The following is a 27255-nucleotide window of genomic DNA, read 5'->3' as shown; positions in this document are numbered from 1 at the left end:
TAGCCCCAGGCCATTCTCCCCAGCCCCAGGCCGTTCTCCCCAGCCCCAGGCCATTCTCCCCAGCCCCAGGCCATTCTCCCCAGCCCCAGGCCGTTCTCCCCAGCCCCCAGCCCCAGGCCATTCCCCCAGCCCCAGGCCATTCTCCCCAGCCCCAGGCCATTCTCCCCAGCCCCAGGCCGTTCTCCCCAGCCCCCAGCCCCAGGCCATTCTCCCCAGCCCCAGGCCATTCTCCCCAGCCCCAGGCCATTCTCCCCAACCCCAGGCCGTTCTCCCCAGCCCCCAGCCCCAGGCCATTCTCCCCAGCCCAGGCCATTCTCCCCAGCCCAGGCCATTCTCCCCAGCACCAATCCCCAGCCCCAGGCCAATCTACTCAGCCCTCAGCCCCAGACCATTCTCCCCAGCACCCAGCCCCAGGCCATTCTCCCCAGCACCCAGCCCCAGACCATTCTCCCCAGCACCAGCCCCAGGCTATTCTCCCCAGCACCCAGCCCCAGACCATTCTCCCCAGCCCCCAGCCCCAGACCATTCTCCCCAGCACCCAGCCCCAGACCATTCTCCCCAGCACCAGCCCCAGGCTATTCTCCCCAGCACCCAGCCCCAGGCCATTCTCCCCAGCACCCAGCCCCAGGCCAATCTACCCAGCACCCAGCCCCAGGACTCTGCCATGCAGCAAGTCCCAGTGGTCGAAACACATCCTCAGGGCACACCATCTGCAAGGACGCTAAATATAAAGGTATCACTGCAGGGTCTGAAGGCAGAAAGTTAACACCTGGGTGTGGAGGCACATCAGCAATTGACCACCCTCCTCAATAGGAGACTCCGAATCTCTGCCATGACCCAGTGTTCCCTTTTGACCCAGAAGAAGAGGACCAGCATCTTCAGGACCTTTGTGGAAAAACGAGGAGGAGGGTTCAGAGGAACCAGCCGGGATGACCACACGGTGGCCACCGGTTGGTATTTGACCAGAGGTCGGCTCCTGTAAGATAGCACTCGGAGCAATCTTGTCCAGAGACTTTGACCTCAGCTTTTTCCAGTTCTTCAGCCAGGACTCCTCAGCCAGACTAGCGTAGATTCCCAGATAGAGGAGGTGAGTGGTGCTCCAGCTGAACATCTGTAACTCCTCCAGCAAGGAACCCACCCATCATGGAGTCCAGAACATTTGACCCAGTTGATCCTGGTGAAAGACACGGCTGGGTACACCACCGAGCACTCGAATATCCTCCCCAGGTCAGTCAACTTGGTGAGCGTGAGCAGCACATTGCCAGTGATAACCAAGAGCACTCCCCCCTACGCTTGGCTATTGCAGAGTCAATCCTAACTACCTCCTCTGTAAGAGGCAATGTTAAATCTCCCTCCTCACAGCTCCTTCACTCCAAGGAGTACAGTCCCACCCCCTTCAAATAATGCTCTTAACTGATTCCTGGAATTATTCTTGTAAGTCACATCTGAACACTTTCCAATGTCTTCATATCATTCCTGTAATCTGCCACCCACAGACGAAGGTAAACTGGATTAGACTGGGCTAGACCAGTATATGGAGTGGAGAGGAATGTTCTCTCATGAGGAAAGGTCGAACAGGGGTTTGGAAAAATAAAGAAGCAACTTGATTTTAGCATGGAAGCTCCTGAGAGCTCTTGTTCAAGTGGATTTGGAGAGAATGTTTCTCCCTGTGAATCAATATAGGAACTACTGTTAAACAAAATCTGCCCTGGTCCACAGTGTTCACTGCTGTGTGTGTGTATCTGCACTGGGGCACAGTGTTCACTGCTGCATGTGTGTGTGTATCTGCACTGGGGCACAGTGTTCACTGCTGCATGTGTGTGTGTATCTGCACTGGGGCACAGTGTTCACTGCTGTGTGTGTGTGTGTGTATCTGCACTGGGGCACAGTGTTCACTGCTGCATGTGTGTGTGTATCGGCACTTGGGCACAGTGTTCACTGCTGTGTGTGTGTATCTGCACGGGCACAATGTTCACTGCCGTGTGTGTATATCTGCACTGGGGCACAGTGTTCACTGCTGCATGTGTGTGTGTATCTGCACTGGGGCACAGTGTTCACTGCTGCATGTGTGTGTATATCTGCACTGGGGCACAGTGTTCACTGCTGTATGTGTGTGTATATCTGCACTGGGGCACAATGTTCACTGCTGCATGTGTGTGTATATCTGCACTGGGGCACAGTGTTCACTGCTGCATGTGTGTGTGTATCTGCACTGGGGCACAGTGTTCACTGCTGTATGTGTGTGTATATCTGCACTGGGGCACAATGTTCACTGCTGCATGTGTGTGTATATCTGCACTGGGGCACAATGTTCACTGCTGTATGTGTGTGTGTATCTGCACTGGGGCACAGTGTTCACTGCTGTATGTGTGTGTATCTGCACTGGGGCACAGTGTTCACTGCTGTGTGTGTGTATCTGCACTGGGGCACAATGTTCACTGCCGTGTGTGTATATCTGCACTGGGTCACAGTGTTCACTGCTGTGTGTGTATATCTGCACTGGGGTACAGTGTTCACTGCTGCATGTGTGTGTGTATCTGCACTGGGGCACAGTGTTCACTGCTGCATGTGTGTGTGTATCTGCACTGGGGCACAGTGTTCACTGCTGCATGTGTGTGTGTATCTGCACTGGGGCACAGTGTTCACTGCTGTGTGTGTGTATCTGCAGTGGGGTACAGTGTTCACTGCTGCATGTGTGTGTGTATCTGCACTGGGGCACAGTGTTCACTGCTGCATGTGTGTGTGTATCTGCACTGGGGGAGAGTGTTCACTGATGTGTGTGTGTATCTGCACTGGGGCAGAGTGTTCACTGATGTGTGTGTGTATCTGCACTGGGTCACAGTGTTCACTGCTGCATGTGTGTGTGTATCTGCACGGGGGCACAGTGTTCACTGGTGTGTGTGTGTATCTGCACTGGAGCACAGTGTTCACTGCTGTGTCTGTGTGTTTATCTGCACTGGAGCACAGTGTTCACTGGTGCATGTGTGTGTATATCAGCACTGGGGTACAGTGTTCACTGCTGCATGTGTGTGTGTATCTGCACTGGGGTACAGTGTTCCCTGCTGCATGTGTGTGTGTATCTGCACTTGGGCACAGTGTTCACTGCTGTGTCTGTGTGTTTATCTGCACTGGAGCACAGTGTTCACTGCTGTGTCTGTGTGTTTATCTGCACTGGAGCACAGTGTTCACTGCTGCATGTGTGTGTGTATCTGCACTGGGGCACAGTGTTCACTGCTGTGTGTGTGTATCTGCAGTGGGGTACAGTGTTCACTGCTGCATGTGTGTGTGTATCTGCACTGGGGCACAGTGTTCACTGCTGCATGTGTGTGTGTATCTGCACTGGGGGAGAGTGTTCACTGATGTGTGTGTGTATCTGCACTGGGGCAGAGTGTTCACTGATGTGTGTGTGTATCTGCACTGGGTCACAGTGTTCACTGCTGCATGTGTGTGTGTATCTGCACGGGGGCATAGTGTTCACTGGTGTGTGTGTGTATCTGCACTGGAGCACAGTGTTCACTGCTGTGTCTGTGTGTTTATCTGCACTGGAGCACAGTGTTCACTGGTGCATGTGTGTGTATATCAGCACTGGGGTACAGTGTTCACTGCTGCATGTGTGTGTGTATCTGCACTGGGGTACAGTGTTCCCTGCTGCATGTGTGTGTGTATCTGCACTTGGGCACAGTGTTCACTGCTGTGTCTGTGTGTTTATCTGCACTGGAGCACAGTGTTCACTGCTGTGTCTGTGTGTTTATCTGCACTGGAGCACAGTGTTCACTGCTGTGTCTGTGTGTTTATCTGCACTGGGGCACAGTGTTCAGTGCTGCATGTGTGTGTATATCTGCACTGGGGTACAGTGTTCACTGCTGCATGTGTGTGTGTATCTGCACTTGGGCACAGTGTTCACTGCTGTGCGTGTGTATCTGCACTGGGGTACAGCGTTCACTGCTGCATGTGTATAGCTGCAGTGGGGCACAGTGTTCCCTGCTGCATGTGTGTGTATATCAGCACTGGGGTACAGTGTTCACTGCTGTGTGTGTGTATCTGCACTGGGGTACAGTGTTCACTGCTGCATGTGTGTGTGTATCTGCACTGGGGCACAGTGTTCACTGCTGTATGTGTGTGTGTGTATCTGCACTGGGGCACAGTGTTCACTGCTGTATGTGTGTGTGTATCTGCACTGGGGCACAATGTTCACTGCCGTGTGTGTATATCTGCACTGGGGTACAGTGTTCACTGCTGCATGTGTGTGTGTATCTGCACTGGGGCACAGTGTTCACTGCTGCATGTGTGTGTGTATCTGCACTGGGGGAGAGTGTTCACTGATGTGTGTGTGTATCTGCACTGGGGCAGAGTGTTCACTGCTGCATGTGTGTGTGTATCTGCACTGGGGCAGAGTATTCACTGATGTGTGTGTGTATCTGCACTGGGGTACAGTGTTCACTGCTGCATGTGTGTGTGTATCTGCACTGGGGCACAGTGTTCACTGCTGTGTGTGTGTATCTGCACTGGAGCACAGTGTTCACTGATGTGTCTGTGTGTTTATCTGCACTGGAGCACAGTGTTCACTGCTGTGTCTGTGTGTTTATCTGCACTGGAGCACAGTGTTCACTGCTGTGTCTGTGTGTTTATCTGCACTGGGGCACAGTGTTCACTGCTGTATGTGTGTGTATCTGCACTGGGGTACAGTGTTCACTGCTGTGTGTGTGTATCTGCACTGGGGTACAGCGTTCACTGCTGCATGTGTATAGCTGCAGTGGGGCACAGTGTTCACTGCTGCATGTGTGTGTATATCTGCACTGGGGTACAGTGTTCACTGCTGTGTGTGTGTATCTGCACTGGGGTACAGTGTTCACTGCTGCATGTGTGTGTGTATCTGCACTGGGGCACAGTGTTCACTGCTGTATGTGTGTGTGTATCTGCACTGGGGCACAATGTTCACTGCCGTGTGTGTATATCTGCACTGGGGTACAGTGTTCACTGCTGCATGTGTGTGTATATCTGCACTGGGGCACAGTGTTCACTGCTGCATGTGTGTGTGTATCTGCACTGGGGCACAGTGTTCACTGCTGCATGTGTGTGTGTATCTGCACTGGGTCACAGTGTTCACTGCTGTGTGTGTGTATCTGCACTGGGGTACAGTGTTCACTGCTGCATGTGTGTGTGTATCTGCACTGGGGCACTATTCACTGCTGTATGTGTGTGTGTGTATCTGCACTGGGGCACAGTGTTCACTGCTGTATGTGTGTGTGTATCTGCACTGGGGCACAATGTTCACTGCCGTGTGTGTATATCTGCACTGGGGTCAGTGTTCACTGCTGTGTCTGTGTGTTTATCTGCACTGGAGCACAGTGTTCACTGGTGTATGTGTGTGTATATCAGCACTGGGGTACAGTGTTCACTGCTGCATGTGTGTGTGTATCTGCACTGGGGTACAGTGTTCACTGCTGCATGTGTGTGTGTATCTGCACTGGGGCACAGTGTTCACTGCTGCATGTGTGTGTGTATCTGCACTGGGGCACAGTGTTCACTGATGTGTGTGTGTATCTGCACTGGGTCACAGTGTTCACTGCTCTGTGTGTGTATCTGCACTTGGGCACAGTGTTCACTGCTGTGTCTGTGTGTTTATCTGCACTGGAGCACAGTGTTCACTGCTGTGTCTGTGTGTTTATCTGCACTGGAGCACAGTGTTCACTGCTGTGTCTGTGTGTTTATCTGCACTGGGGCACAGTGTTCAGTGCTGCATGTGTGTGTATATCTGCACTGGGGTACAGTGTTCACTGCTGCATGTGTGTGTGTATCTGCACTTGGGCACAGTGTTCACTGCTGTGCGTGTGTATCTGCACTGGGGTACAGCGTTCACTGCTGCATGTGTATAGCTGCAGTGGGGCACAGTGTTCCCTGCTGCATGTGTGTGTATATCAGCACTGGGGTACAGTGTTCACTGCTGTGTGTGTGTATCTGCACTGGGGTACAGTGTTCACTGCTGCATGTGTGTGTGTATCTGCACTGGGGCACTATTCACTGCTGTATGTGTGTGTGTGTATCTGCACTGGGGCACAGTGTTCACTGCTGTATGTGTGTGTGTATCTGCACTGGGGCACAATGTTCACTGCCGTGTGTGTATATCTGCACTGGGGTACAGTGTTCACTGCTGCATGTGTGTGTGTATCTGCACTGGGGCACAGTGTTCACTGCTGCATGTGTGTGTGTATCTGCACTGGGGCACAGTGTTCACTGCTACATGTGTGTGTGTATCTGCACTGGGGCACAGTGTTCACTGCTGCATGTGTGTGTGTATCTGCACTGGGGCAGAGTGTTCACTGATATGTGTGTGTGTATCTGCACTGGGTCACAGTGTTCACTGCTGTGTGTGTGTATCTGCACTGGGGTACAGTGTTCACTGCTGCATGTGTGTGTGTATCTGCACTGGGGCACAGTGTTCACTGCTGTGTGTGTGTATCTGCACTGGGGCACAGTGTTCACTGCTGTGTGTGTGTATCTGCACTGGAGCACAGTGTTCACTGCTGTGTCTGTGTGTTTATCTGCACTGGAGCACAGTGTTCACTGCTGTGTCTGTGTGTTTATCTGCACTGGAGCACAGTGTTCACTGCTGCATGTGTGTGTGTATCTGCACTGGGGTACAGTGTTCACTGCTGTGTGTGTGTATCTTCACTGGGGTACAGCGTTCACTGCTGCATGTGTATAGCTGCAGTGGGGCACAGTGTTCACTGCTGCATGTGTGTGTATATCTGCACTGGGGTACAGTGTTCACTGCTGTGTGTGTGTATCTGCACTGGGGTACAGTGTTCACTGCTGCATGTGTGTGTGTATCTGCACTGGGGCACTATTCACTGCTGTATGTGTGTGTGTGTATCTGCAGTGGGGCACAGTGTTCACTGTTGTATGTGTGTGTGTATCTGCACTGGGGCACAATGTTCACTGCCGTGTGTGTATATCTGCACTGGGGTACAGTGTTCACTGCTGAATGTGTGACTGTATCTGCACTGGGGCACAGTGTTCACTGCTGCATGTGTGTGTATCTGCACTGGGGCACAGTGTTCACTGCTGCATGTGTGTGTGTATCTGCACTGGGGGAGAGTGTTCACTGCTGTGTGTGTGTATCTGCACTGGGTCACAGTGTTCACTGCTGTGTGTGTGTATCTGCACTGGGGTACAGTGTTCACTGCTGCATGTGTGTGTGTGTATCTGCACTGGGGCACAGAGTTCACTGCTGTGTGTGTGTATCTGCACTGGAGCACAGTGTTCACTGCTGTGTCTGTGTGTTTATCTGCACTGGAGCACAGTGTTCACTGCTGCATGTGTGTGTATATCTGCACTGGGGTACAGTGTTCACTGCTGCATGTGTGTGTGTATCTGCACTGTGGTACAGTGTTCACTGCTGCATGTGTGTGTGTATCTGCACTGGGGCACAGTGTTCACTGCTGTGTCTGTGTGTTTATCTGCACTGGAGCACAGTGTTCACTGCTGTGTCTGTGTGTTTATCTGCACTGGAGCACAGTGTTCACTGCTGTGTCTGTGTGTTTATCTGCACTGGAGCACAGTGTTCACTGCTGTGTCTGTGTGTTTATCTGCACTGGGGCACAGTGTTCAGTGCTGCATGTGTGTGTATATTTGCACTGGGGTACAGTGTTCACTGCTGCATGTGTGTGTGTATCTGCACTTGGGCACAGTGTTCACTGCTGTGTGTGTGTATCTGCACTGGGGTACAGCGTTCACTGCTGCATGTGTATAGCTGCAGTGGGGCACAGTGTTCCCTGCTGCATGTGTGTGTATATCTGCACTGGGGTACAGTGTTCACTGCTGTATGTGTATAGCTGCAGTGGGGCACAGTGTTCACTGCTGCATGTGTGTGTATATCTGCACTGGGGCACAGTGTTCACTGCTGTGTGTGTGTGTATCTGCACTGGGGCACAGTGTTCACTGCTGTGTGTGTGTGTGTGTATTGCACTGGGGCACAGTGTTCACTGCTGTGTGTTTGTATCTGCACTGGGGCACAGTGTTCACTGCTGTGCGTGTGTGTGTGTGTATTGCACTGGGGCACAGTGTTCACTGCTGTGTGTGTGTATCTGCACTGGGGTACAGCGTTCACTGCTGCATGTGTATATCTGCATTGGGGCACAGTGTTCACTGCTGCATGTGTGTGTATATCTGCACTGGGGTACAGCGTTCACTGCTGTATGTGTACAGCTGCAGTGGGGCACAGTGTTCACTGCTGCATGTGTGTATATATCTGCACTGGGGCACAGTGTTCACTGCTGTGTGTGTGTGTGTATCTGCACTGGGGCACAGTGTTCACTGCTGTGTGTTTGTATCTGCACTGGGGCACAGTGTTCACTGCTGCATGTGTGTGTATATCTGCACTGGGGTACAGCATTCACTGCTGCATGTGTGTGTGTTTCTGCAGTGGGGCACAGTGTTCACTGCTGCATGTGTGTGTGTATCTGCACTTGGGCACAGTGTTCACTGCTGTGTGTGTGTGTGTATCTGCACTTGGGCACAGTGTTCACTGCTGTGTGTGTGTGTATATCTGCAGTGGGGCACAGTGTTCATTGCTGCATGTATGTGTGTATCTGCACTGGGACACAGTGTTCACTGCTGTGTGTGTGTATATCTGCAGTGGGGGTACAGCGTTCACTGCTGTATGTGTATATCTGCAGTGGGGCACAGTGTTCACTGCTGTATGTGTGTGTGTATCTGCACTGGGACACTGTTCACTGCTGTGTGTGTGTGTATATCTGCACTGGGGTACAGCGTTCACTGCTGTATGTGTATAACTGCAGTGGGGCACAGTGTTCACTGTTGTATGTGTATATCTACAGTGGGGCACAGTGTTCACTGCTGTGAGAGAGGAAGCAAGAGAAAGACACAAACACACACACACACTCTCCATTTGTTCCACCAACTCCTGCAGGTCCCAGGTCTCCTTCACTAGCCTCAGATTTACAATAAAATGGTGCATGCCATGTTTCAATAGATAGCTTCCTGAAGGCCTCCTCACACCCATTACCCTCAGCACGGGGCTCTTTGATAAATTCCCTGTCAGCTGCTTTCCTCTATCCTGGTCAATGTGGTGAACAAATGCCAGTTTTGCTCCCCTCCTTGACATTGTGAAGCAGCTTCTGCTGTAGACGCAGACTGATACAGTATCACTGTACTCTCATGGGCAGTTTGATGCAAATTTCAAAGCCAGCATTGTCCACTAGCAGTCCTCCGTCTCTGGGCCATTGAGTATTGACAATATAGCAATCCATGCTGACTCACCAGGGACCTCTGAAACAAATAAGAGTATCACTGTGAACACTGTTCCATGATCCTCTCTATCTGGGCCCTTTTAGAACCACACTGTTGTCCCTTTAAATATGGCATCAGCAGCTCAGTTATCAGGACTACGATCCGACCCACAACTGCCTGTTATTATTGGTCAGTTCCCATGTCTGCTGGCTGTTAATTGGACAGATACAACCAATCTGCTTCGATATCTCCAGCCAATTGGCTCCATAATCCAAGTTGGGTTCCAACATCAAGACCGTGATCCCTTTCCCTCTGCTGCACCTTGAGCAGAGACCACATGTGAATCATGATGGACTCCTTTGCACATACAATTTACCAGAGTATGTTCAAAATAACACAAATGAATAAACCTGCCAAAGGGGCTTAGTCTGTTAGGTCACTCCCTAAGCAAGTGTTCAATGCTGCATTCACAGCTTTCATTTTAACTCAGCACCAGCTATTGGACAGTCTTTTATGTGCAACTAATAAGACCCTGAGCTCTCTCAGTTCTCCCATCTCATTGCTGTTATAGGTAATGTCCAGGCGGTCAGCAGCATGATGTCAAGCTCCCAAAGATTGACTCGAATTCCATCTCACAAACAGGTGAGACAGACACGTCAGCACTGACCAGTACACACACTCAATGTGTAACAGGCCTTAAACCAGTTTCCAGATATCAACCACTTTGTTTCAGTTCCCAATCCAGCCAGGACGAATATGGTAAAACCCACCCGTCCACCAACACCCTCTAACCCATGCTCACCTCCCATCTTCACTCCCTCAAGTCCACTCTCACTTCCCTTCCTCACTGCCTCACGCCAACCTTCACACCCTACACTTATCTTCCTCAAACCCAGCCTTACTTCCCACATTCTGCTGTGGACCAGACCAACCCCAACCCCCTCAAAATATATTAAGAAGATAGTTCCAGACCCCAACTTATTTTAAAGGCAAGTGTAAGGCATTGTGTTCTCGATGCAGTTCGATTGGTCAAACTACTAGGCTTGAACCAAAACATGCTTTATTCATTCACTATCGTTAAAATACAGACAAAATAAAAATAAAAGAATTGGCTTAACTGTAACTATTGATCTGTTTCACAAAATAATTTCAATATTGACTATTACTAATTAACTGTTCCAGTATAGGAACAGGGAGAAAGTAGGACTGCAGATGCTGGGGATCAGAGCTTAAAAATGTGTTGCTGGAAAAGCGCAGCAGGTCAGGCAGCATGAAAGGAGAAGGAGAATCGACGTTTCGGGCATAAGCCCTTCTTCAGGAATGAGGAGGGTGTGCCAAGCAGGGAGTCGCGGAGAGAGTGATCTTTTCGGAACGCTGATAGGGGTGGGGAGGGAAATATATCCTTGGTGGTGGGGTCCGTTTGGAGGTGGCAGAAATGACGAAGGATGATGGTTGAAGAATCCTGGTTGAAGAAGTAGGCGCGGAGGCGAAGGCGGCGGAAAAATTGTTCGACGTCTCGAATTCAACATACGGCGAGACGTCGAACAATTCTTCCGCCGCCCTTCGCCTCGCGCCCACCCTCTGACGACCCCTTCTCCCACCTCCAACACACCCCATCCACCTGGACACCCCATGCTGGCCTCTCATCCGCCCTCGATCTCTTCATAGCCAACTGCCGCCGTGACATTGACCGCCTCAACCTCTCCACCCCTCTCACCCACTCAAACCTCTCACCCTCGGAACGTGCAGCCCTCCACTCCCTCCGCTCCAACCCCAACCTCACTATCAAACCAACAGACAAGGGAGGCGCGGTGGTAGTTTGGTGCACCGATCTTTATATTGCTGAAGCTAAATGCCAGCTCGTGGACACCTCCTCCTACTGCCCCCTTGACCATGACCACCACCAAACCATCAACGCCCAGACCATCCATAACCTCATCACCTCAGGGAATTTCCCATCCACTGCCTCCAACCTCATAGTCCCACAACCCCGCACCGCCCATTTCTACCTCCTGCCCAAAACCCACAAACCTGACTGCCCCGGCCGACCCATTGTCTCAGCCTGCTCCTGCCCCACCGAACTCATCTCCGCATACCTTGACACCGTCCTGTCTCCCTTAGTCCAAGAACTCCCCACCTACGTTCGGGACACCACCCACATCCTCCATGATTTTCGCTTCCCCGCCCCCAACGTCTTATCTTCACCATGGACATCCAGTCCCTATACACCTCCATCCCCCATCACGAAGGCCTCAAAGCCCTCCGCTTCTTCCTTTCCCACCGAACCAACCAGTACCCTTCCACTGACACTCTCCTTCGACTGACTGAACTGGTCCTCACTCTTAACAACTTCTCCTTCCAATCCTCCCACTTCCTCCAAACCAAAGGAATAGCCATGGGCACCCGCATGGGCCCCAGCTATGCCTGCCTCTTCGTAGGATATGTGGAACAGTCCATCTTCCACAGCTACACTGGCACCACACCCCACCTTTTCCTCCGCTACATTGATGACTGTATCGGCGCTACCTCGTGCTCCCACGAGGAGGTTGAACAGTTCATCCACTTTACTAGCACCTTCCATCCCGACCTCAAGTTTACCTGGACCCTCTCAGACTCCTCTCTCCCCTTCCTAGACCTTTCCATATCTATCTCGGGCGACCGAATCAACACAAACATTTACTATAAACCGACTGACTCCCACAGCTACCCCTAGATTACACCTCCTCCCACCCTGCCCCCTGTAAAAACGCCATCCCATATTCCCAATTCCTTTGCCTTCGCCGCATCTGCTCCCAGGAGGACCAATTCCAATACCGAACAACCCAGATGGCCTCCTTCTTCAAAGACCTCAATTCTCCCCCCAGACGTGATCGACAATGCTCTCCACTGCATCTCCTCCACTTCCCGCTCCTCCGCCCTTGATTCCCGCCCCTCCAATCACCACCAGGACAGAACCCCACTGGTCCTCACCTACAACCCCACCAACCTCCAGATACATCGGATCATCCTTCGTCATTTCCGCCACCTCCAAATGGACCCCACCACCAAGGATATATTTCCCTCCCCTCCCCTATCAGCATTCCGGAAAGACCACTCCCTCCGCAACTCCCTTGTCAGATCCACACACCCCACCAACCCAACCTCCACTCCCGGCACCTTCCCCTGCAACCGCAAAAAATGCAAAACTTGCACCCACACCTCCCCCCTCACTTCCCTCCAAGGCCCCAAGGGATCCTTCAATATCCATCAGAAATTCACCTGCACCTCCACACACATCATTTACTGCATCCGCTGCACCCGATGTGGCCTCCTATACACTGGGGAGACAGGCACCTACTTGCGGAACATTTCAGAGAAAACCTCTGGGACACCCGGACCAACCAAATCAACCGCCCCGTGGCTGAACACTTTAACTCCCCCTCCCGCTCCGCCAAGGACATGCAGGTCCTTGGCCTCGTCCATCGCCAGACCATGGCAACACGACGCCTGGAGGAAGAGCGACTCATCTTCCGCCTAGGAATCCTCCAACCACAACGGCTGAATGTAGATTTCTCCAGCTTCCTCATTTCCCCTACCCCCCACCTTTTCTCAGTCCCAACCCTCAGACTCAGCACCGCCTTCTTGACCTGCAATCTTCTTCCCGACCTCTCCGCCCCCACCCTCTCTCTGGCCTATCACCCTCACCTTAACCTCCTTCCACCTATCGCATTCCCAACACCCCTCCCCCAAGTCCCTCCTCCCTACCTTTTATCTTAGCCTGCTTGGCACACCTTCCTCATTCCTGAAGAAGGGCTTATGCCCGAAACGTCGATTCTCCTTCTCCTTTGATGTCGCCTGACCTGCTGCGCTTTTCCAGCAACACATTTTTAAGCCCAGTATAGTAACACCCCAAAGCACACCCTTGGAAAAGGTAAATTCAGTAAACTAGAGTTTCTCACGTGAAATTCTAACAGCAGGAAGTGAACCCCAGATTTTAGCTTTAACAGAGAGGGGATTAAGAGCTTCATGATCTCAGCAACTGCTCCTGAAAACTTAAACTAAACAAAAAAATCCTGTCAGAGTTTGAGCCCACCCATCAGGCTGCTTCTATTGTTCTAACTTTAAAAAAAACCAAGACCTCACAAGCAGTTTACTTTATTGCCTTTGGAGCAGACAGATTGTCACCTCTGTCTTAACCTTTCTTCATTATAAAAAGGATAAAGTACACCTCTTAAAGCCTCAGTATCGTCATACATTGCTCAAACACACCCTCACTCCCTCACCTCCCACCTACTCTTCCTCCTACCAAAGTGCATGAGCTCACACTTTGCTACATTAAACTCCATCAGCTACGTTTTGCCCACTCACCCAACCTATCTATATCCCCTTGCAGGTCCCTTGTGTCCTCATCACAATATCCAACCTGTTTTCATATTCTCAACAAATTTGGATTTATTTTGTGTCCCTTTACCAAGTCATTAATGTAGACAGTAAATACTTGAACCCTGGGGCTGATCCTTGTGGCACACCACTAGATATGTCATTTCAAGCTGAAACCACTCCCCCCCCACCCCCACCCCAATTTCTGTGTGTTAAGAAATCCTCTCTCCATACTGATACATTAGCCAAAAAAATCACCTTTTATGTGACACCTTATCGATGTGGGAGGAGATACTGACAGATCACTCAGCTGGAGACGACACTGACAGACTGGTCAATGGTTATCTGTTTCAGTTAGAATGACGGACCATTCAGGGAAGGTGACATTGACGGACTGGACAGTGGGAGGTGACACTGACGGACCGGTCAGTGGGAGGTGACACTGACGGACCGGTCAGTGGGAGGTGACACTGACGGACCGGTCAGTGGGAGGTGACACTGACGGACCGGACAGTGGAAGGTGACACTGACGGACCGGTCAGTGGGAGGTGATACTGACAGACCAGCGAGTGAAGGGCTGACACTGATGGATCATTCACTGGGATGTCATACTGTCACATTGATCACTTGGGAGTTGATAATGATGAATCAATCAGTGGGAGGTGATATTGTCAACAGGAGATGATAAAGGAAGGTCCTGACAGAAAGCCTCACCTGTTTTTAATAAATTGCTTTCTCTCCACAGTCCCATGTCGTGGGCCCTGGGCCAAAGTGTGCGAAGAATTTATTTAATTTGTTTGGCCTTAGTCCTCTGGTTCTGAACTTTCTCCAACAGTTAAACCTTGAACCACAAGCTGGAGAAAACCTTTATGTCACAAGAACAGAGATACAACATTTACCACCATATCCTTTTAGCTGTTTCTATTCACAGCAACCAATAGAGGGGAAATTCTTCATTTCTGTAACTCTCAAATATAATTTGGGGTGGCCCGTTGGCTCAGTGGTTAGCAGGGACCGAGGTTCAATTTCAGCCTCGGGCGACTGTCTGTGTGGAGTTTGCACGTTCTCCCCGTGTCTGTGTGGGTTACCTCCATGTGCTCCAGTTTCCTCCCACAGTTCAAAAGATTTGCAGGTTAGATGAATTGGCCGTGCTAAATTATCCATAGTGTTAGGTGCATTAGTCAGAGGGAAATGAGTCTAGGTGAGTTACTCTTCAGAGGGCCAGTGTGGACTTGTTGGGCCAAAGGTCCTATTTCCACACCATAGGGAATCTATCTAAATTCCAGACTGTGCCTCAGGAGTAACCTTCCATAGCTCCATTATAATAGCAGGACAGCCAAGGGAAACACTGCGAATGTTGTTTCAAAACAGATAGTGGCCATGGCTGGAGAAGATGAGTACGTGAGTACGAGAATAGAGGACTAAAAGCAGAGGCTACTGATTAAAGTGGAACATTTGAGACTGATCAAACATTTCTGGCACAGATTAACATTGACAATGAAATACTCCCAGATATACAAACAATCAGAACACTTAGGAAAGGCAGTAGAAATTAATTATCTAATGAGAAATAATATCTTAACGCTGGAACATATAGGTCTAAGTTAGGTTGAAACCATAATGCTTTGGGAACATGGTCAATTATGAAAATATTCACCATACTAGGACTGTAACATTACTGAACAAACGTGAGGAGCCTGAAGTTGAACTGCAAGTCAAGGGAAGAAGTATGTACTTGTGTTAACAGTGGAATTAAAATTGTAAGAGACTTGAATTATTTGCGATGGGCTGAGATGGAAGGAGACCTTGTATTCTTGGGCATTACACCAATCAGAAAGGAAATATTACTTGGCCTGGCTTCTGAAGTAAAGAGTCATTCTGAAATTAGGGGAACAATTGGGAAACAATGACAAATGTGTCATTGAGAAAAATATTCAAAAGTAAAATTCAAGGACAAAGAAACTTGAGCATTGAAAAATAAAATTAGTTTGAGATACTTTTCCCAGATTCAATGGAGGGACAAATAGTAGAACATGAGATCACCCTCTGAAAATGTATAATATTATTGAAAATAGAAAGAGGCGAATAGTTACAAATTCAGGGGCATCCAGGAAGGGAATGAGACAGTGGATTGGATTTTCCAAGGAGTGACAGATTCATGCAGATTCCTACTCCAGCCCTTCCTTTTTCCAAAACAAAGGAGCTTAACACTTCTGAAAGGAGATTCTGTTCAGGGCTCTGCCAGAGCGTGGAGCCATACTTCCCACTCTACCCGTTCTTTCATAACACAGAACTGTCAGAGCTTCAGGCAGACCTCCCCAATCCCTACTTTTCAGTCATCAGCAGCCACATTCTGACAGTTAAAGGTTTTGACAGCAGCTGTCAAACAGCAGTACATGAAATAGTGATGTTAGGATTCTGGGAGGGAAGAGGGTTGGATGCATTCAGGTCTAGGGGCCGGGTAAGCTGGGTATAGCTGGGGGTGTGGAGGGAGAGGGGCCGGTGCCAGGGTAGGAAGCCAGATGAGAAGGAGTTCGGGTAGTAGGTGGGTAGAATGCCAAATGGAATAGGGATAGTTGCCAAGTGGGCAGGATGCCAGGTGACAAGAGGACCATGTAAGTGATACAGTGTTCAGGGTAGTTTGGGCTGTGTAGGACAAATAAAGTCCAGTAGGGTGGGGTGGGGTGGAGGGGCAGGACTTTGGTGTTGGGCCTGGCAGCAGGGGATGTGGGTTGAGGGTGGGGATAGTGTCTGTCTCTACTTGGTTTCAGCAGAAGGGCAGTGTGGGGGGTGGTGATCAGGTACAGTCTGACAGTGGGGGAGGGGTAAGAATCAGGGGTCCGGTGTGGAGCTGGGGTGGGTGGGGTGCGCGGGGAGTGAAAACCAGTTCATGGGGGAAACGGGTTTTGGTCTCATGGAGATGGCAGGTGGGCTGTTAGGTCAGAGTCTGGAGGAAGTGTAATTGGGGGTGTGTGAGGTATGTATGACATCACTTGGTGATTAACCCTAAAGATATACAGTAGCTAATAGTGAAATGTAGTTGATAGTCTAACTTTATATGAGTAACTAATTATTTAACTTCATTGGAAGTCTCCAAATTCTTGGATTTAAATGGAAACTTTCAGAGGCTTCCAGATAGAGAGCAACCACTCAGTGAAACCTGCACTTTCCCAGGCAATTCCTTCAGAGTCTGCTCCAGTTGGTTCCCCATTTACAACTCACAGTTACACTAGAGTAGCAACTGTCTGAGCAGCAGAAAGTCATGGCAAGTGAAAAATCTGAGCCAATGTGTTAAAGTTTAGGTGGAGATTAGATTAGATTACTTACGGAAACAGGCCCTTTGGCCCAACAAGCCTACACCGACCCACCCAGACCCATTCCCCTACATTTATCCCCCATTCTCCTACATTTACCCCTTACCTAACACTATGGGCAATTTAGCATGGCCAATTCACCTGACCTGCACATCTTTGTGACTGTGGGAGGAAACCGGAGCACCCGGAGGAAACCCACGCAGACACGGGGAGAATGTGCAAACTCCACACAGTCAGTCGCCTGAGGCGGGAATTGAACCCGGGTCTCTTGCGCTGTGAGGCAGCAGTGCTAACCACTGAGCCACCGTACCGCCCACAATGATTAGGAGATGATTAGGTAAACACACTTAAGAGCATAAGACTACAAAACATAGGAGCAGACATTAGGCCATTCAGCCCATTGAATCTGTTCCACTATTCAATCACGGTTGATAAGTTTCTCAACCGCTTTCTCTCTGTAACCCTTGATACTCAAGAACCGACCTCTAGAGGAGCCTCATTGATAAGGGTCATGAAGGATAATCTCTGCAGTGTTTTGCTGGAGTGAACCATATTCCAAGGTAGTCGGTTAGTGAAACACCATGAGGAGGAGAATGTACTATCACAGCGGTAGCAGAAACCTTCCAAGCTTTCTTTAAAACTTTGAGAAGTTTCATTGGCCGTGCAAACAGAGGGTCCTGCTCTTTACCAGCCGGTATGAAAATTGGGGTGGCACACATACCCTCATTACCCCTCCTCCCAATGTCACACTGCAACCAGGTACTTGGGGTTTTGTTGGCTCTGGGCTGGGAATGGGGAGGGGAGGGGAGGGGAGGGGCCTGTGGTTAGGAAGGGGATGTTGGGCCCCTCTCGTGAAGGAAATTCTGGTTGTTTCCATGGTGAGGTAATTACCTCCTCATCCAATTTCCTGTGTTTTCCTGTACTATGGACCAGGCCTGACCCCACAAAACATTTCAACAAAGTAGCCCAGACCCTAACTTTGTAGTTGTTTTAAGTGTAACATGGATAATTCCAGAAGAGGTACAGCTGGTCAAACCACTTAGTCTTAAACTAACCAGAATTTATTTACAAAATTACTGAAGGAAACACAAACGAGAACAGAATACAGAATAACTTAACCTATCTGAAAATCCAACAGATTATCCCAATTTAATGATGCTGTTCCCGATACTTGCAACATTCACCCTCTGGCACAAACGGTAAAATCAAACACAGAGTCTTACAGTCGAGAGTGTAGTGCTGGACAAGCACAGCAGGTCAGGCAGCAACCGAGAAGCAGGAGTCGACGTTTTGAGCATAAGCCCTTCATCAGGAATGGGTCTTACAGGAGAGAAATCAGAGAGAGATCAGCAATAACCTGCAGCTTTTTCCACACTATTACTAAAAACCAAACCAAACCAAAGAAAAACTGAGCTGGGAGAACTGGCCACTCTCCTTTTGTTGTACAAGTGATTTTTTTTTTCAAAATTTGAAAGCCTGTTGCATGAGGCAGTATCTGTTAGCTATCATCAAACTGGCCCTAAAACCCATCAACTTAGATTTTTTGGAGTCTGTGTCTTTTACGACCTCTGTATAAAAGAAACTAAGGACACCATAACCTTGTTAAAGAAACTGATTCATCACACCAGGGATCATGAGTAAAGTCCTACTCCTTCACATTTCTGTCACTTAGAGATGCATATACCCATTCCAGTCAGGGTTAAAACAGCCTGGCTGTGTAGAGGGGTGTACAGGATGTTAGGATGTGTCCTCCCCTATTATTAATCTTCTAGCTTTGCCTTTCTGGGCTAGTAAGTTCCCAACCCATAATTTCACCTAGCAGGGCCCTCTCTCCTGTGGGTTGGCCATCTATTCTGCACATATTTCCTCTTTCATGGTCCATGTTTGTGTCTTCTCCCATCTATGATCCTCTTCTCGCAAATGTCTCTCCCTTTCCCTCACTTTGTTAATGGCCTTGGACTGTGAGATCAACAGAGGAAGCAAAGAATCAGTCATGTGTTACCAACAGTATCAAACCCTAATTGCTGAGCTGTTTTGCCAGGGTGAGCCAAAGAGTAGCCTGTGACACATAAAGAATACAACTTTGCAGTTTTCTCCCTGCCTTTTCCCTAACTGGTGGATTTACAGATGATACTCCCACATACAGTGATGTGATTAAAGCAGGGTTTCAGAACCTGCTGAAGCTGAAAGAGATGAAACAGAAATTGTTGCATCAGCAGCACAAGAGGTTAGTGACGCTATGTACTGAGCACCAGAGTCCATCAGCTGGTATCTGAGTGGGCATCCTACCAGTGACAGAACAGCTACCCACTCTCCTACATCATGCTACACCTCCTCACAGACCACAGTAAACCTAACCAAGCACTGCTCAATGGACCTTTCTGAAATGTTTTGTTCCAACATATGCTCAGCAATCTAACTGTTAATTAATGAGAGTTTTATCATTCATTCCGTCTATCCCTAGACGTTGTACTGATGTCTCGCAGCTCCCAAATTCTCCTCGGCTCCAGGGAAAGGTTTATCTCCATACTGGTTTTATTATTACATATCTCACTCAAAACAAACAGCTCTTAGGACTCGGGTTCGATTCCACCCTTGAGCGACCCTCTGTGCAGAGGTTGCACATTCTCCCTGTGTTTGTATGGGTTTCCTCCTAATGTTTTGGTTTCCTCCAAAGATATACAGGTAAGGTGGATTGGCCATGCGAAATTGCCCATGGATGTGCATGAGAAATGCAGGATTATAGGGTAGGGGGTTGGGGTAGGGTTTTGGTTGGGTGTTCTTCTGAGGGTCACTGTGAACTCAATGGGCTGAATGGCCTGCTTCCACACCATAGGGATTCTATGACTCCCAGTTGATATTGCCAATCCTGAAAAGCTCTTGGCAAAATAGTGGTGCCAACTGACTGGAGAGCCATATGTAGTGGGACACCCAAAGGCCAGGATTAAGGTGAGCACTTCTGTTGTTATGGATTAATGAGTTGGCCCTTGGTACAGGATAGGATCTTCTAGGAGAAAGGCAGTAAATGATGTGTGTGGAGGTGCAGGTGAATTTGTGGCGGATATGGAAGGAGCCCTTGGGACCTTGGAGGGAAGTAAGGGGGGAGGTGTGGGCGCAAGTTTTGCATTTCTTGCGGTTGCAGGTACAGGATATAATTTCAAATGGATGGCACAAATCTTCGCAATTTACGAAATGGTTAACTTCAAGAGAACACAAGTGAAATGTGCAATCACATGGTAGTTACAAGTTAATGTGGAATACCATCTACAGAGAGGTGGACACATCATAGATTAGAGTCTAGATTAGAGTGGTGCTGGAAAAGCACAGCAGGTCAGGCAGCATCCGAGGAGCAGGAAGATCGACGTTTCGGGCAAAAGCCCTTCAGCAGGAATAGATTCATCAGGAATAGCTTTTGCCCGAAACGTCGATTTTCCTGCTCTTCGGATGCTCCCTGACCTGCTGTACTTTTCCAGCACCACTCTAATCTAGAATCTGGTTTCCAGCATCTGCAGTCCTTGTTTTTACCTACATCATGGATTAGAGGCAAGAGGCAGGGAGGGAATGGGTGATTCCCAGGCAGTCTAAGAAATCCAGGCGGATAGTTCAGGAGGCCTTTGAGTCGATTGCACTTGGTAATCAATATCTGGATCAGTGGTGCTGGAAGAGCACAGCAGTTCAGGCAGCATCCAAGGAGCAGCAAAATCGACGTTTCGGGCAAAAGCCCTTCAGGAATAAAGGCAGAGAGCCTGAAGCGTGGAGAGATAAGCTGGAGGAGGGTGGGGGTGGGGATAGAGTAGCATAGAGTTCAATAGGTCAGTGGGGGAGGAGATGAAGGTGATAGGTCAGGGAGGAGAGGGTGGAGTGGATAGGTGGAAAAGGAGCTGGGCAGGTCGGACAAGTCCGGACTAGTCAAGGGGACAGTGTTGCTGGAGGTTAGAAACTAGGATGAGGTGGGGGAAGGGGAAATGAGGAAGCTGTTGAAGTCCACATTGATGCCCTGGGGTTGAAGTGTTCCGAGGGGGAAGATGAGGCGTTCTTCTTCCATGCGTCTGGTGGTGAGGGAGCGGCGGTGGAGGAGGCCCAGCACCTTTTTTACCTTTTTACCTTGTTTTTATCTTGGTAATCAATAGTCCACTTTGGAAACTGGCAATTGTTTCTCAGGGAAGTGCAGCTGGAGCCAAGCCCCAACCATAGGGGGATGCACCTGTACAGGAGAGAAGGAAGAAGAATGCAAGAGCAATGACAATGAGGAGTTCTATAGTTAGGGGATCAGACGCGCATTTCTGTGACAGTACAATGACTCCAGGATGGTGTGTCGTCTCCCTGGTGCCAGATGTCACAGAGCAGCTGCAGGACTTCTTTCTAGGAGAGGGGTCAGCCAGACGCTGTAGTCCACATTGGTACCAACGACATGGGTGGGAATAGGGAGGAGATAGGGAATTAGGAAGCAAATTAAAAAGCACAACCTCAAGCAGTAATCTCAGGATTGCTCCGAGTGCCATGCAAGCAGAACAGCAAGAGGATCAACTAATTGGATAGGTGGCTGGAGAACTGGTGTTTCAGTGAGGCCATCAGGTTTTTTTGAGGTTTTGTACAAGTACAAACTAGACAGTTTACACCTCAACTGGACTGAGGCTGATGCCTTCTCAGGGAGATTTACTAGTGCTACAGGAGTTGGTTTAGAATAGTTTATCAGGAGTTGGGAACCTGTGGCACATCCCAAATTGGAAGGAAGTTTAGCTGGTAATCAGAAGTAGAAAAGCTGCAGGGGAAAACTAGAGAAACAAAGCCCAGCATTGAGCAGGCTGAGCATGAAGAATAATGTCAAAAAGACAATGTTAAGGGCACTCGACCTGAAGGCAGACAGGATTCACTGCAAGACAGATGATCCAAAGGCACAAATAGTGATACAGGAGTATGATCCGATTGCCATTACGAAAGCATGGGTTTATAGTTCCTAGGACTGGGAACTGAATATTCAAGGATATCCTTCAGAAGGACAGACAAGAAGGAAAAGGAGCTAGAGTTGAGCTAATAAAAAGGGATGGGATCAGTACATTTGAAAAGGAGGATCTCAGATGGGAAAAACAATGTGCGGGAATCTGTTTGGGTGGAATTGAAAAAAAAACACGGGGCAGCAGAGATCGGTTGAAATTATTTTCAGACCACCAGAAGGCAGTAGTGGTATGGAGTAAGGTATTAATCAGGGAACGAGAGAAACTGGTAGCATGTGGAACATGGAGATCACGTGTGGCTGCAATCTGCACAAAGACTGAGTAAACCAACTGAGTGCTAAAATTGTACATAACAAGTTTGTGAATTGCGTTAGGAATGATTTTCTAGAGCAGTGTGTTGAGCAACCAACGAGTGGACAGGCTATATAGATCTAGTACTACATAATAAAAAGGGAAAATTAATAATCCTGTTGTAAAAGAATCTTTAGGTGACCACAATTTGATAGAATTTTAATAAAATCTTAAGAACTAGGAGCAGGAATAGGGAATTCAGCTTCTTGAGCCTGCTTTGCTATTTGATACAAACATAGCTGATTTCATCTCAGCCTCAACTCCACCTTTCTGCTTCCTCTCAATAACCCTTCAATCATTACTGATTACCATCTCCTCCTTAAATTTATTCACTGTCCCAGCATCCACCACACTCTGGAGTAATGAATCCCACAGACTCACGACCTTTTGAGAGAAGTAATTTCTCATGTGTTTTAAATCTGCCACCCCTTATCCTAAAACTGACCTCTCATTCTAGATTGCCCTAGATAAGGGAGCATCCTTTCCATGTTTTTAGCATCTTATATACCTCAATTACATCTCCTCTCATTTTTCTAAACTGCTCAATCTCTCTTCATAAGACAAATCTGATCTCTGGGATCAATCTCGTGAACCTTCTCTGAAGGGTCTCCAATGCAACGAAATCCCTCAAGGGGACCAAAACTGTATGCAGATGAGGTCTCACTAATGCTTTGTACGGTTTCAGCAACACTTCCCTACTTTTATCCTCAACTCCTTTAGTAATAAATACCAAAATTCCATTTGCCTTCCTTATTACTTGCTGTACCTGTACACTCGTTTTCTGCGATTCATGCACAAGGACACCCAGGTCTCTCCACACTGAAGCATTTTGAAGTTTCTCTCCATTTAGATAATAAATTGCATTTATATGCCTCCAACCAAAATGGATAACCTCACATTTATCCACGTTAAACTTCATCTGCCAAATTTCAGCGAATTCACCGATCCATATCCATTTGTGAATTTCTTATTTCTTCATTGCAACATACCTTCCCACCCATTTTAGTGTCATCTGCAAATCTAGTTATAGTATATTCTATCCCTGTTTCCAAATCATGAATAGAGATTTTAAATATTTGGGGCCTGTGTACTGAACCCTGTGACACCCCACTAATTACATTTTACCAACAAGGAAAAAAAAATCAATTTATTCCTGATTCTCTACTTTCTGTTATTTAGCTAATTCTCTACACAAGCTAATAAATCACCCCTAATCCCATGTGATCTTACTTTGTGCATTTTTTTATTGTGGCACCTTATCAGATGTCTTCTGGAAGACAAGTTATATTATATCGACAGGATTCCCATTATTCACATTGCTTGTTATATCTTCAAAGAACATCATGTTTACAAATAAACTGTTCAATCTGAAACAATCTGAAACTTTGAATAAGGGAAATTATGAAAACATGAGGCACAACTTGGCTGATGTGGATTGAGAAAATACATAGGCAATGAACAGTTCTAAAGTAGGTATTACATGACTTACAGCAACTATAGATATCTACAGTGCAAAAACTCAAAAAGGGCAGTCAACTGGGGTTGACAAGACAAGTTAAGGATTGTATATGATCAAAAGAAAAGGCTTACAATGTGGCCAGAAATACTGATAAAGAAAAGAATAATATAATATAAATGCAATCTAGCAAAAAATTATAAAAATGGACATAGACGTTTCTACAGGTTGGTTTTATTAAAGGTGATGTTTGGTTAGGATACATGTGGGTCCACTAAAATCATAGTCAAGAGAATTTCTGATGGGAAATTGAGAAATGGCAGAGAGGCTAAATGATTATATTGAGGCTGTTTTCACTGAGGAAAATATCAGACATATCCCAGAACTAGAGGTCCAATGCCTTGGGAGTCTGAAGAGTTGAAAGTAATTTGTATAAGGAAGAGGGTTGTACTGGAGAAATTAATTGGGCTGAAAATTAGGAGAATGCCAGAACATGATAGAGTGTTAAAGGAGGGAGTTATGGATATAATTGATGTATTGGTAATCATCTTCCAAAATTCCATAAATCCTGCAGATTGGAAACTTTCAAACACCAGCCCATTATTTAGGAAATGAGCAAGATAAAAAGACCCATCAACCAGAAGTCAGTAGGAGGGAAGGTGCTAGAATCACTCATCAAGGACTTGATAAACAGACATTTGACTAAAAATGATCTCATGGGGTATAGTCAGCTTGGAGTTTGAATGGAAAATTGTGTTTGATCAACCTGTTGGGATTTTTAAGGATGTTACTAATAAAATTGATAAAGGGGAGGCAGTAGATATAGTGTATTTGGGTTTTCAGAAGGCTTTTGATAACATCCCCCACAAGAGGTTGGGAAGCAAAGATAAAACACATGGGGTCAGAGGTAACATACAGCATGGATTAATGATCAGTTAACACATGGAAAAAGAGTGTAGGAATAAATAGGTCATTTTTCAGTTTGGAAAGCTGTGATAGTGGGGTACAATGTGGATCAGGACTTGGGCTCCAGATGTTCACAATATATCTATAATCTGAAAGTGGACACAAACATGATATTCCTAATTTTGCAGATGATAAAAAGCTAAGCAGGAATGTATATTGTGAGGCAGGTGTAAAATATTTTCATGTAGATTTGGACAAGCTTGGTGATGGGCAAGACCATGCAGGATAGGATGCCATGTGGAAAAACGTGAGGTTATCCACTTTGGTCAGAGAAACAGATGAGCTGGCTATTTCTTCAAAGGTGATAAGTTAGAAAGTGTAGGTATACAAAGAGGCTTGGGTGTCCTTGCCAGTAAGAGCTTACTTTCTGTTTTATTCATTCAGGGAACATGAATGTACTTAGAATCATACAATCCTTACAATGTGGAAGCAGGACATTCAGCCCATCAAATCAACACCAGCCCTCCAAAGAGCATCCCACCCCTACCCTATCTCTGTAAACCATAGTTAACCCATCTAGCCTGCACATCCCGGGACACTTTGGGCAATTTAGTATGTCCAGTTCACCTAACCTGTATGTCTTTGGATTTTGGGAGGAAACCGGAGCACCTGGAGGAAACCCATGCAGACACGAGGAGAATGTGCAAACTCCACACAGAGGTGGGAATCGAAACTGGGTCCCTGGCGCTGTGAGGCAGCAGTGCGAATCACTGTGCCACCCTTGGCTGGGAATTTGTCACCCATCCCTAACTGCCTTTCACCTGACTGCCTTGCTTGGCCATTTCAGAGGGCAGTTAAGAGTCAAGTACTTTGCATTTGGTCTGGAGTCACAGGTTGGCAATTTGCAATCCCCGAGGAACATTAGTGAGCCAGATGGGTTTTTCCAACAATTGACAATGACATGGGCATTGGATTTTAATTCCAGATTTTTAAAATTAAATTCAAAATCTATTATCTGCTATAGTGGGAGTCAAACCCAGGTCCTCAGAATATTGAATAAAAACAGAAGATGTTGCCAGAGCTGAAGAATTATAGCTATGAAATGATTGGAGAGGTTGGGGCACTTTCCTTGGAATAAATTAAAAATCACACAACACCAAGTTACAGTCCATTTTTATTATGTAAATTTTATTATGTAAGTTATGTAAATTACATAAATTATGTAAATCCAAATAAACCTGTTGGACTATAACCTGGTGTTGTGTGATTTTTAACTTTGTCTACCCCAGTCCAACACCGGCATCTCCACATCATGATTGAGGTATGCAAAATTGTAAGGGGTAGAGAGAGAGGAGACAGGAGGAACCTGTCTCTCTTGGCAGAGAGTTAAAAAAAAACAGGGACCATAGATTCAAGCTAAGTGGCAGAAGGATTAGAGGGGATATGAAAAAAAGCGTTTTTACACAGAGGATGGTGGGTGTCTGGAATTCACTGCCTGAGCTGGTAGTGGTGACAGAAACCCTAAAATCATTTTTAAAATATCTCAATCTGCACTTTTAAGTGCTAAAAGTATCACAGTTGTGGGACTTGTGCAGGAAGATGGAGTTAGAAAAGGCATCTGGGTGTCTTTGGGTTAACAGAGGCAAGATGGATCAATTAAAACGTTCTGTGCTGTATGATTTCTATGATTCTACATTCATCCCTACTTCCTTACAGGATACAGGAGCTATAACAGCAGCATTAAACAGCAGGCCAGGTTCCACGACTCACAGTGAGTAGGACATGACCATGGGCTAGCAACTTACCATAGAATTAATATGGCAAATGAAGAGATTTAATGTAACACGGTGCAGGAACTGATACATTGCAGAGAATGGGAACAATTGTATTTTGCAGGATCAGGGATCACTGCTGCATTTGTATTGAGGTCACGATTATACTGAGGGCTATGAGGACAGTGCGTGCGTGTGTGTATGTGTGAGAGAGAGAGAGAGTAGGTATATCATCGTTACATTGAGGGCTGTCGGTTATATCAGGATGTTACAGTGAGGGCTGTCGGGTATATCAGCATTACAGTGAGGGCTGTCAGGTATATCAGTGTTACAGTGAGGGCTGTCGGGTATATCAGGACGTTACAGTGAGGGCTGTCTGTATATCAGGATATTACAGTGAGGGCTGTCGGGCATATCAGGATGTTACAGTGAACTCTGTCGGTATATCAGGATGTTACAGTGAGGGCTATCGGGTATATCAGGATGTTACAGTGAGGGCTGTCTAGTATATTAACGTTACAGTGAGGGCTGTCGGGTATATCAGGATGTTACATTGAGTGCTGTCAGGTATATCATTGTTACAGTGAGGCCTCTCGGGTTTATCAGGATGTTACAGTGAGGGTGTCGTGTATATCAGGATGTTACAGTGAGGGCTGTCGGGTATATCAGGATGTTACAGTGAGGGCGGTCGGGTATATCAGGATGTTACAGTGAGGGCTGTCGTGTACAATCAGGATGTTACAGTGAGGGCTGTCGGGTATATGAGGATGTTACAGTGAGGGCTGTCGTGTACAATCAGGATGTTACAGTGAGGGCTGTCGGGTATATGAGGATGTTACAGTGAGGGCTGTCAGGTATACCAGGATGTTACAGTGAGGACTGTCGGGTAT

At 47.6% G+C, this 27255-nt stretch overlaps 1 protein-coding gene across 4 annotated transcripts in view; it reads left to right on the top strand.

The window, feature by feature from the left end:
* LOC122547863 (protein FAM227A-like) overlaps window positions 1-27255 on the top strand; it is a 221113-nt gene that overhangs the window by 84211 nt on the left and 109647 nt on the right. For 3 of the 4 annotated variants that reach the window (XM_087978405.1, XM_087978404.1, XM_087978403.1), the window contains 4 exons: window positions 9824-9894; window positions 14357-14515; window positions 19052-19152; window positions 26310-26364. In XM_087978405.1, the coding sequence (XP_087834531.1) occupies window positions 9824-9894; window positions 14357-14515; window positions 19052-19152; window positions 26310-26325 (347 nt within the window). In that variant the 3' untranslated portion in view covers window positions 26326-26364. The remainder of the gene's footprint in view (window positions 1-9823; window positions 9895-14356; window positions 14516-19051; window positions 19153-26309; window positions 26365-27255) is intronic. The other variant, XM_087978406.1, reaches the window with a different exon arrangement.

The sequence above is a fragment of the Chiloscyllium plagiosum genome, unplaced genomic scaffold (genome assembly GCF_037043375.1).
Source record: "Chiloscyllium plagiosum isolate Xiang-an unplaced genomic scaffold, Cpla_swu_hap1 HiC_scaffold_33, whole genome shotgun sequence".
NCBI lineage: Eukaryota > Metazoa > Chordata > Chondrichthyes > Orectolobiformes > Hemiscylliidae > Chiloscyllium > Chiloscyllium plagiosum.
The sequence above is the reverse complement of the archived record's forward strand: the minus strand, read 5'-3'. Positions and strand labels throughout refer to the sequence as shown.